This window comes from Zophobas morio, unplaced genomic scaffold (genome assembly GCF_036711695.1).
Source record: "Zophobas morio isolate AGI-343-1 ecotype UQ-CSIRO unplaced genomic scaffold, CSIRO_AGI_Zmor_V1 ptg000021l, whole genome shotgun sequence".
Lineage (NCBI taxonomy): Eukaryota > Metazoa > Arthropoda > Insecta > Coleoptera > Tenebrionidae > Zophobas > Zophobas morio.
This window is the reverse complement of record NW_026972126.1, coordinates 6,032,269-6,043,247: the sequence shown is the minus strand read 5'-3', so window position 1 is coordinate 6,043,247 and position 10,979 is coordinate 6,032,269. Positions and strand designations below refer to the sequence as shown.

Below are 10,979 nucleotides of genomic sequence, written 5' to 3'. Positions count from 1 at the left end.
GCTCCCTGGAATGGAAAAAAAATTGAATTATAATCTGTCAAATTTCCTTTTTAGACTAAACAGCGTGGTATAATTTTGGAGGAAAAAGTCATGATTACTAAAAGTTCCATTTTACCTCTATTATCAGTTGTTTATTTGATATTTGCATCACATATCACATCAATATAATGCAGTTTTCCTGTAAATGGGGTTAGAAGTAAATACCACAAACTTTAGATAAAAAATGCTTTTCATGCAAACAACTGTACAGATGTAGATGACAATTTGAAATAAAAAAAATTCTGACGTCAAAGTTTATCATTAATTCTAGGCTTAACTATAATGCATAAAAACTTCCCAATATTTTTTCGTTACAATTACAAAATGATTATATAATTAACATGTTTATTTAAAATTTAAAAATACATCACACCAAACTATTAGCTCTACTTGATAGAAAACAAGAGGAAAATGATATATAAATAAGTTTAATAGAATTATTGGGAAGCAAGATGAAACAATACCGATGAAATAAAAAATCATTGACCCTACCACTCCTGTTGACTCATGGCTCTAGCTTGGGCTCGTACTCTCTTTTCATATTCCAAACGATTTTGACTAACACAAAAAAGATAAATAAATGAATCATTTATCAGAGAACACACCTACCAGTAAATTGTGTAGGCCTCAGCTTGTGCAGGATCCTTAACATTAGGTTCGTTTAACAGGTCTTGTATTCCGAGCAGAATTTGTTTAATGGTGATGGCGGGTCTCCAGTCTTTTTCTTCGTCTAGCAAAGACAAACACACGGTGCCTGATGGATACACGTTTGGGTGGAATAGCGGCGGTTCGAATTTACACTTCGGTGGAATGCTGGGGTACTCGTCCTTGAACAACATACGAAGTTTGTAGTTTCCACCTTCCCACGGTGTCTGCAAAAACAAAACACAATAATAACCAATTAAATGACACACATGGCTACTTACTCCTTTTTTTCCAGGGATCGAACATTCCCAGTTCATTAAGTTCAAGGAGCCATCTGGATTTTTGGATGGACGTGCAACAAATCCCTGCACAAATTGCATTAAAAAGGAGCTAGTTATGTATGCAATGGTACTTACGAAGGGATGTTCTTTACGCCAAGCTTTCCTTTCCTCGGCTAAACGAGCGGGTGCTATACCAGACATACTAAAAATTTATCGAAATAACGTGATAGTGTTAAAACTAATGAGGCACAAGTACCTAAAATTTATTTAAGTAATTGGAAACGTGGAATCTACGATAATTAACGGGGTTTAACACAAATTTTTACAGACGATCCAACGGCCTTCCACGGTCAGGTCTTGTTTTGACGTTTGACAGACAAAGAAACTGATTTCTGATTAGAGGAGTTCCGCGTTGGCGCGTTTGTAGTGGCAACACTGACGCATAAAACTATTTTTTATTGATTAAATAATGTTTTTTCAGCGATAACTGAAACCCGAGTAGGTTTTAGTTGTAGTTTATTATGAAGAATAATAATTCAAAACTGTTCCAGCACTGCAAATTTCATATTTTTCTTACAAATGTAGCTAATGTTAGCTTGTGCGTCGCGACGTTTCCCTCCAAATTTTTGTCGATAAAACAGGCAGTGTCGGTGAAGCGCGCTGAATTTAAAATTGTATTCATTCGGTTGTGGATTGCGATTGTACTCTTGCAGCTAGCATGATGTCCGCGAATTTTTTAGCACATTTGGGTTGTTGTGGAGTCTCTCCGTTGTTATTTTTCTGGTTTATCTCTATCGTAGTGTTCTCTCGGATTTTCGCGTTTTCTTGGTCAAAATCTTCTTGTATGAGCTTCAGGGCTAAACAAACTCTTGAACTTGGCTAATGATTAATTTGCACACATTTACCTTGTTCTAAATCTAGCACGTCCATATCTTGATTTTGAATCATGCGAAGACGTTCTTGAAATTTCTCGGCCAATTTTTTGCGCCTGTAATCACCTTCGATTTCTTGTTTGGTTCTAGGTACTCTGAACTTGACGCAGCAGCAAATTAGGATGACTGTAATACATTCATTTAATTTAGGACGCGGCGGGGGTTTACTTACTTAAAATAGTGAGTCCAGAGAAGCAGAAGAACATAACATGCCAATTCCTAAAGCCATTGAATGCTGCTTTCTCTATCCAGGGCTCGTTTGTGTCGTTGGGATTCGCATAGAACGTGGCCATGATGAGGTGGATTGGGAATAATTGAAATGAGGGGTGGTTCTGTGGCCGCTCCCAATAACACGCCTAGTACAGACATTAATTTACACATGAAACTAATCGAATATGTGGTTTTGACCCGACGCACGACAGTAATACCAGCCAGTTAGAGGGTTTAACGCAATTTTCGACTTTAAGTGGTTAAATGGTGTTTTGGTGAAAACAGCAGCGTGAAAAGTGTGTTTCGGTGCTAATTGCAAGTTGCGTGTTTTTGAGTCACCGTGTATATTGACAGTGCGTGCGGTTTGAATTTAGCGCGTCGGGGTCGCGCCCGGTCGAACTTAGCCGAAGGGTTCCGAAGTGTCAGAAACGAACCGCTCACACTGCGGCAAGTCTCCTGTAACCTTTTTAATTTTCTTCTGGAACTGTAATAAACCAATGTCCCCGATGTTTTGCTCATGATAATAATGAATCTAGCCATAACGAGAAGTGTATTAGTGGTGTTTGATCGTCTAGATTGTTTGTGAGTGTTGTAAAAATAAACGTTCAAACTGGCGACCGACAGTGATAGCAAGTCAAACATGGCTTCTTCGGCGAGAATTATCCAAAGTAATTCCGCCTGGTTTCAGAAGAAAATCAATTTGAGGCCGCAACACAGGGGCGTACATCTGGTCACTGAAGAGATCCTCAGGCAGGTGCCCGAGCTGTCGCAGTTCGCTATGGGCCTCTGTCATGTACAGAGTAAGTTCACATTGCCGGACGCAACGTTAAGGTTAATTCGCGGCGCGTGAATCGTTTTTTACACGCTTGTTGTTTTCCAGTCCTACACACCAGCGCCAGTCTGGCACTCAACGAGAGTTGGGATCCAGACGTTCGAGACGACATGGAAATGATGTTGAACAAGATCGTGCCAGAAGGGTTGCCCTATAGGCATTCCTGCGAGGGCCCTGACGATATGGTGAGTGATAGTGGAACGTCCACTTTGACAACGGCGAGGGGATGTGAATGGGGTTTTTGAAGACTTTTAGTGGTGGAAGGTGTTCGTTAACAAACCGTATTTGATTTGAACCAGATAGGACAATTTACTGTGGATGCAGTGAAGTATACACAGAGAAAATTCGTTGTTGTACTAAATTTGCATAAAATTGTCTCAGAAATTAAATTCCAGTGTTTAAGAAACCAACAAGGAACTTGTTTTGAAGTTGAGAGTGACTTTGTTGTTACAGTTTATTTTATAAAATTGACTGAACTCAGTCTCAATTTGATACATAAAGGATGATACTGTTAATTTACACATCAAGAATGCAAAAATACATCTATAAACCATCAGGAATAACATAAACAATACCACAAAAGCAATCCTTTTAATTAGAGCTATGTTTAGTATATCACAGTTGTAGACTAATATACACTAAAAAGAAGTGCATACTGTGCAGATGCCGTTGTTACAAGTATGTGTAATTTTTTTGTGAAAAATTGTATACTATGTCAAGAACGCTAAAAAATTTAATGTAGGAACACAGTAACAAAAACACTTTCAACTAGGCCTACAGTTATTATACTAGGTGTCTCTTGTTTTCTGTGGAACCGCTCCAATATTAACATAGGTATCAGTATACGGTAAAAGCTAAATTTAATGACAAGTTATGTACTAAAATAGTCATAAGTATTGTGGCAAGATGGTTTTTCAAAGTAGGAAACTCAATCTTTTTTTATTTATGTAAATAATTTCATATTCTCTGGACGCTTCATGACTCGTAGAGTATGGAAAAGTAGGTTCCCGTTTCCGTCGGTCTGTCATATGTTGTTAGTCATCTACAGAACTAGTGATTGTTGTGAAATTTTATATGTAGCAAGCGATAAAAAGACCCTCCTAGGTGTTTATCCTCTTTTTCAGTTGTTTGTGCTTTTCAAGTTTAACATCATGTCAAGTACTTCAGTCTAAATACAGGCACGTTTTAGTGATAGAAGTCGGGTCAACAAATAACTAAAGGGTTTTTTTCGCTTGTTATTTTAGGAATTTCGTATAGATCGTAAAATACTTTACTAACATTTGTCAAATCATTTACACCACCAATTTGATGACATCTTTTCAAAATTTGCAAAGTCGTGGTATTTAAATTTTATAAAATAACATACTTCTGTACCTGTGGTTTATGAATCCGTGCTTATTTTTGACCTTCGACCTTTATATTTTTTGGAAAAAAAGTCAAATTGTGTAACAACATTTTACAATTTAACTTCGAAACTGCAAAACGTAGTACTCTGAAATCTTACAAACATATTAAGGTTATTGTGAACTTGATAAATCGCCAACGAAAATTTGTCTGTATATCTTCTCTAAAAACTTGATGACGCCATCTCGAAATTTTGCGCGATAAATCCTATCTAAAATGTGCAGAATATGATAAATCTATACTTGTGATTTATCATTCCATTCATAACTAAATTGATATACGTATGTACAGGGTGAGTCACCTAAAAGGGGACACCTCGAATAACTTTTTTATTTATTAGCTGAAAGTAATGATTAAATATGCAAGTGGAACATAATAGTCCGCGTGCATACGCAAATTCACACCATTTAACGTTGTTTTTTTTTCAGATAAATAAAAAATAAATGAAATAATTTCGTAAGTCTCAAAAATAGACGCTTCATTACTTGGTAAAATAAAAATTCAGATAAATAAAAAAATTGACGAATTTTTTTTTTTTTAATTTTACCTTCTATCAATTGCTTGATGTTAATACAAGCTAGAACTAATTCGCCTTTATTTATAAATTAAATTCCTCTGTCATAGGTTCATGAATAAAAAAGTTATTCGAGGTGTCCCCTTTCAGCTAAATCTCCTCTATATATTTTCATTTCATTTAAGTTAAAAATTTTCGTAAAATTTCACAAGGATCCTACTATTTATACAAAGAGGAATGTAATGTAATTAGTGTGGTATAAAATGAACAACTTTGTGTAAAAAAAGAATAGAGTAAAACGCTTGGACAAATGCTTTTTTTCATTCCGCGTATACAGGATGTTTCAGAGCACCATTCTATAATTTTATTGTCGAATTATGTGGCAAAATATAAGTAAAAAATTCCAGTAAAACTATGATCATTTCTCAAAAATAGAGAAATTTTAGAATTTTTAAATTTGCTACGTTATCAAAACTGCCGTTAATTTTATTAACAAAAAAAAAGTTTCATACGTTAAAAATACATGTTTTTTTTTAATTCTTGCAGCTGAGTTGCCTTAAAAATGCTATTATTACGTATTTTTTGATCTAAAAATTGAACGAAGTAGGAGTTGCAATAAAAATTGTTCTCTAATCATGATTAACAGTGGTGCTCTGAATCATCGTGTATATGTTGGAAATAAGTTGAAATTTTCTTCTCTCTTAACGTAGGTTTGAAAATAATTCTGGTTGTTATTAAACCTAGCTTTTACCGCACCTCGACTTTTCAATTCACAAGGGAGCTATTTCCTAGGAAACAAAATCTGAGGCAACAGTGTTGTGCTAAGCCCTATTGAGTCGATATCCAGTTTTAAACACGGGTTTTCTCACCAACAGGAACAATAAATTTGTTGTTTACGCATTTTTATGAATCTCTTAATCTTTTCGGCGATTCTAGTATATTTAACTAAATTCAGATTAATTTTTTTATTTTCGTACATTTATTTATTGCCGCTGGAAGCTGAAATAAAATATTTTGGAACTGCTGTATCTAGGGTTTTCAAAAGTAAAATAGAGTTGTCTCTAATTTAAAACTTCAGTTGTCAATTCTGCTGTGAGCATATTGCAAATTTTTAATTTAGTGGATGTAATAATCACCCTACCAAAGGAATATCTCCCCATCAGTTGAATAACTTTTATTTGATTGATGCACTACGACGGCTTGTCCCAAAAACGTTCTATAGCTGCCCACGCGGCCACATTCTGATATTTGGAAAGATTTTCTGAGATAATTTCATCTCAAGATTAGTAAAACATGAAACATTTTCTGTAAATATTTCGTTTTTGCGTTTGCTGTAAACAGTATAGAGTGCGATAATATCAATATTTTGGTGTTTGGTTGAAGTTTGGGATACTTGGTATCTAAATCCAGTAAATTTAGGTTTATTAAAGACCTGCGATTTCCATGCTTTCGGTAGAATAGTGGTATGAATATATTATAGAACGTCATGATTCGAAATTGTACCAAATTAATGTAAATTTATTAAAATTGGTAGAATTCTAAGTGAACTAAACCCAGTATGTGCTGTTAATCTCACTGTTTTCAACTTTACTTTAAATAAATTTCACTGGTAACAAGGACATGCTTTCGTAACAACTTCTGGATAACCGCATTTACCGAAAGAAGTTTCATGATAATAAATTTATTAACTGTTATGATCCTAAAATTAAAAATTAGCTTCAGTTTTATCGACTTACGATTTTTATTCTTGCAGAAAGTAATAAGTAACTTTTTTAATTACAATTTCATTTTCACTAATTTCATGTTTCCTCGACGTTTCATTTCTTCTACAGTACGAAAAGTAGGTCTCCCGTGGCCGTCTGTCTTCTATCAGTCGTCGGTCGTCGATTTTATGAGACAGATGATCTCCAAAACCACTGGACTGATTGTTTTGAAATGTTAGATGTATTTTAGGTAATTTGTCTGGTCATCCCCACCAACAATTGATGACATCATCTCAAAATTTTGCTAGGTAAATTCTCTTTAAATTTTATAAAGTAATATGCTTCTACACCTGTAGTTTGTTAATCCACCTTTATTTTTTAAATTAGACGACATTTGGATTCTTGAAAAGAAAAAAAAGTACAACATTTGACATTTAATGTTGAAACTACAAAACCAACTGTTGTGAAATTTGGCAAATATTTTTCCAAAAACTTGACGCCATATCAAAATTTTTCAAAATATGAGTACATGTATATCATGTATCCATATTTTTAGAAATTTTTTATACAGGGTGTCTCAAAACATTAAAAGAAGAAGCAAAATATTTTATTCATTAAACCAAAAACGGCTTGTCTGAATTTGCTGAAGTATTGGAATGCAGTACTTGTTATTAGTTAGTATCGTGTTAAAGGTATCCAAGTTGTTTTATTTGTTCCTACAAAAACGTTGATGAAAGGAAATTCACTTGAAATATACACATAGCATGCTGCTTTACCTGTAGTTTGCTAAACAATATTAACAGTATTTATTTTTATTTTAACTTACAGACGTTAGAAGAAAAAAAAAAACAAAGTTTCAAATTTTATAATTTATTTTGGAAACTGCGAGAGCTCTACCCAAATAACTTCAGACCAATTATCCAATAAAAGTACTTTTATTACACTAAGAATAGGCTCCAAAGATTGTGTTGAAAGCATAAAAAGGCGCAAACTTAGTGCTTTTTTTTTTCAAGAAAATTGAAGTATTATTAAAGTTTTTTAATTTGTCGCCTAAAATATCTCATTCGAAGTAGTTTTTCCCAAAATAATGATATTGTCGCCTTTAAAAAATTGCCTAACTTCGTGAATATTGGTATTGGGGCAAATTATATGGAATTCGTTATATATGACCTATAAATTAAAAACAATTCAATTATGGGTACAAAAAATTGCAATTTTTCACTTTTTTATGTGACACCAATATATCTAAACAAAGAAAATTAAAAACAATAAGGTGCAGTAATAAAATGCGAAGTGTTCTATCAGAAAAAAGTGATACATCGATATTTGATAAGATGGAAAATTGTTATTAATATACATCAAATACAACGAAAACATTTTCTACGTAGAAAAGTGAATAAAATTCCTGATTACTAATTATTGAAATGATGTTTCATGTTTAATAGTGTTTATACATTCCGAAAGTGACACCTCATAATTAAATGAATAGTCATCTTAATAAAGTCATGCAAATGCATGATTATTTTTTAATTAAGTTTGTGTTAAGTCGTTACCACAAGAGAGGAAGATAAATTACTAAAACACTTTCTGATCTCGAATTTCACATAATAACATTATTGGCGTCAATTTACAACTTTGGGAGCGAAGGTGTCCAGTTCTAATAAAACTTTGTATAATGCGTTTACAGAGACAATTTTAATTAGAAAGTAAATATTTCTCCGTTATTAATTATTATTTTATTATAAATTAAAAACAATGCATACCACAACAAAAATTTAGTAAAATACTCGGATATTTTTATTTTTAAAACATACCTGTTTGGAGAACTGAACTGTTGGACTCTTTTTTGTGCAATTTTAATCATAATCGTAGTTTTGTTAATATATTTACTTTTATGCGAGCATTTTTAACTAAACTATTGAAAGTTTCTACGATTATTTTCTGTTTGATTATGGTTGATTTAAGGATGTACTCAAATAAACAGGATTTGTGTTAAAAGAAGACAAAATAATAAATAGGTTGATTCGATAGAATTAAAAATGTAATTTACTCGCGTGTTGAAGTTGTTTTAACGGGATTAACAAAACACGCATTGGCTAAATTATAAAAATTTTGTTTATTTTAATAACATCGAGAACACCAGTATTGTAGCATAGCATTCGTATTAGCAATTAAAATTTAATCGTAGTTAACGTGAACAAATTTCATTAGAGTTAATGTGTGATTATCGTATTGCAGCCGGCCCACGTCAAGGCGTGCTTCCTGGGCTCGTCGTTGACCATACCAATAACCGAGGGCAAGCTGAACCTAGGGACGTGGCAGGGCGTCTGGCTGTGCGAACACAGGGACCACGCGGGCTCACGTAAACTGCTCATAACCTTAAACGGGTGTCTGCGCGACGCCACGTGCACTCCCCTGTCTCCCGTCAGCCCAATGGCCAGCACGAGCAGTTAGGGAAAACACTCGGGTCATTCTTTGTCAAAGCATTGAATGACTCGAGTGCCTCAACATAATTTAAATGAATTGCAACAACTATTACCAACAAAAAAGGAAAAAAATCACCAAAAAAATACATAATACAACCTTCAGCTACGAGCTAGTGTCACGCACAGACTTAAAAAATATTAAACTTACGACAATATGTACATAGCTGTACATTGTATATTACGGTATGTCCTCTCGGTTTTTATTGATAGGGTGATACAAAAAATATAGGCGGTTATGTAATTGTTTTAGGTGCTGTGCGTTCAGTTTTTCTATTTTTATTATTAAGAGTTAATTTGTGCAAACCGAACAAGTTTTTGGGAGTGTCGTTGGTGAGTCTACATTGTTCCTTCTGTTTTTATTGTAATAAGAAAACGAGTTTGTTGACCGTCAAGGAGGTGGCGATTCGTAGCGGAAGCGCCGCAAGATGGACGCGACACACGGCAGAAACACATAACCTTTCACTAAAATTGCCTTAAACCGATAACGAACTAACTCACCATCAAACCACAATCCTCTAGTACCGATCTGTGACAATAAAAGAACCCGTCGTTCGATTTTCGTCGTACGTTTCCGGTACGAATCGACGTTGTTCCTTCGTCTTAAGTGTACATAATAACATTACGGGTTGTAAATAATGTGTGTTGTTACGGACTGATGCTGTCTGTCTTCCTCCCTTTTAGCAATATCCATTTAGTCTATCTCCTCGTCCCGACCCACTTTTGTTTATGTTGATATTGTTTACAATCGGCATACAACGAGCGTTTTTTGTTTGTTTGCTTTTAGTTGCTACTGTGACATACAGGGTACGTAAATTGATAGTTCCGTTGCGTGTTTGCACGCGCCCTCTGGATGGTCGTCCGTTCACTTTATATGTAGCACGTTGTTATTTACACGATTTTTCCCGGATAATCACTAAATTGGGGTGAGGCGAAACTCGACAAATCGTGGCTTACCTTACGTTGACACATTCCATTCGAATTGTATAACGCCATCTGACGGCATTTATTTTACTTTTGTATTGCATGTTGGGTCGTTTGTTGACGACATGTTTTTTGTTTTATATATTTTATTTCATATTATATTGTTTTACAGAATTGCTTTTATTTCATTTTTTCTCTCTCACTCTCTCTCTTTCTCTCAATCCTTTTCAATCCTGCAAACTAGTCAACCGACATGTTTCACTAGTGTAGATAGATGATCACTAAACAAAAATAACAAGAAAATGCAAATTGTTGAAAGATATTGTTTAAAACAAAACTTTTTGAATTTAGATAGATTTTTAGGGTTGTAATAAAATGGGAAATCCGACGGAGGGTGACCGTTTTTCCGTTTTCGGTTCGTAGATTTGACATATCAGCAGAAACGTCCATGCAATAACGTACGTTTGTTTCGGTAGCCCAAGTGCATTTTCCGGCCACTTTGTTTAGCGCGACTGTTCCTGTCGCCCTCGTCGACTTTCCCGGGTGAAAATAGACTATTGTTACCGAGATTTCGGCAAAAATACGGCTCGATTTGCGCAATAAACCGCTTGAAACTCCAGGATTTTCGCTTTTTTCGTTGTAAAATGTAAAAAGAAGTTGAGTTGTACCCATCCGTCCTAATCGTGTAAGTATTGAATTGTGAACGTGTGGCAGAGTGAATTTACGCCTATACGATAACATAGCTGTATTTTTGCCTTTTCGTCTATTTAAAAAAAAAGCTCGACTCTGATCGAATTATGAAAATGAAAAGTTGGGTTTATAAATAGTTCACTGCCACTATACGCAACTTGTAAATATTTGTTTAAAATTTCGTTTGTTTTCTTGAAAATTATTTGATTAGTGTTTTACTTTGCTCACAGATTTGATAAAACGATAAAACGATTATTAATAAAACAAAAAGCGACCTAAATTCCTAAAATTTGTAAATAAAATTTAATAGTTATAGGGATAT

The 10,979-nt window shown here is 34.3% G+C and overlaps 3 protein-coding genes across 4 annotated transcripts; 1 reads left to right on the top strand and 2 right to left on the bottom strand.

Moving 5' to 3' along the window:
- Positions 1–211: 211 nt before the first annotated feature.
- LOC135132969 (SUMO-conjugating enzyme UBC9-B) lies at positions 212–1,352 on the bottom strand. 2 transcript variants are annotated; one of them, XM_064061188.1, is made up of 5 exons: positions 1,222–1,351; positions 1,101–1,167; positions 966–1,049; positions 649–911; positions 212–597 (listed from the first exon to the last, which is right to left on the bottom strand). In XM_064061188.1, exons 2-5 carry the CDS (start codon positions 1,164–1,166, stop codon positions 528–530), a joined length of 483 nt encoding a protein of 160 aa, XP_063917258.1. In that variant the 5' UTR covers position 1,167; positions 1,222–1,351; the 3' UTR covers positions 212–527. The 2 variants fall into 2 exon arrangements, with proteins under 2 accessions (XP_063917258.1, XP_063917257.1); XM_064061187.1 differs by having other exon boundaries at positions 1,101–1,352.
- A 112-nt stretch (positions 1,353–1,464) lies between these two features.
- On the bottom strand, positions 1,465–2,535 carry LOC135132970 (transmembrane inner ear expressed protein). Its single transcript, XM_064061189.1, has 3 exons — positions 2,070–2,535; positions 1,871–2,023; positions 1,465–1,822 (listed from the first exon to the last, which is right to left on the bottom strand). Exons 1-3 carry the CDS (start codon positions 2,188–2,190, stop codon positions 1,644–1,646), a joined length of 453 nt encoding a protein of 150 aa, XP_063917259.1. The 5' UTR covers positions 2,191–2,535; the 3' UTR covers positions 1,465–1,643.
- Positions 2,510–10,141, top strand: LOC135132967 (uncharacterized protein). The gene is made up of 3 exons (XM_064061186.1): positions 2,510–2,907; positions 2,988–3,124; positions 8,799–10,141. Exons 1-3 carry the CDS (start codon positions 2,748–2,750, stop codon positions 9,012–9,014), a joined length of 513 nt encoding a protein of 170 aa, XP_063917256.1. The 5' UTR covers positions 2,510–2,747; the 3' UTR covers positions 9,015–10,141.
- Positions 10,142–10,979: the final 838 nt, after the last annotated feature.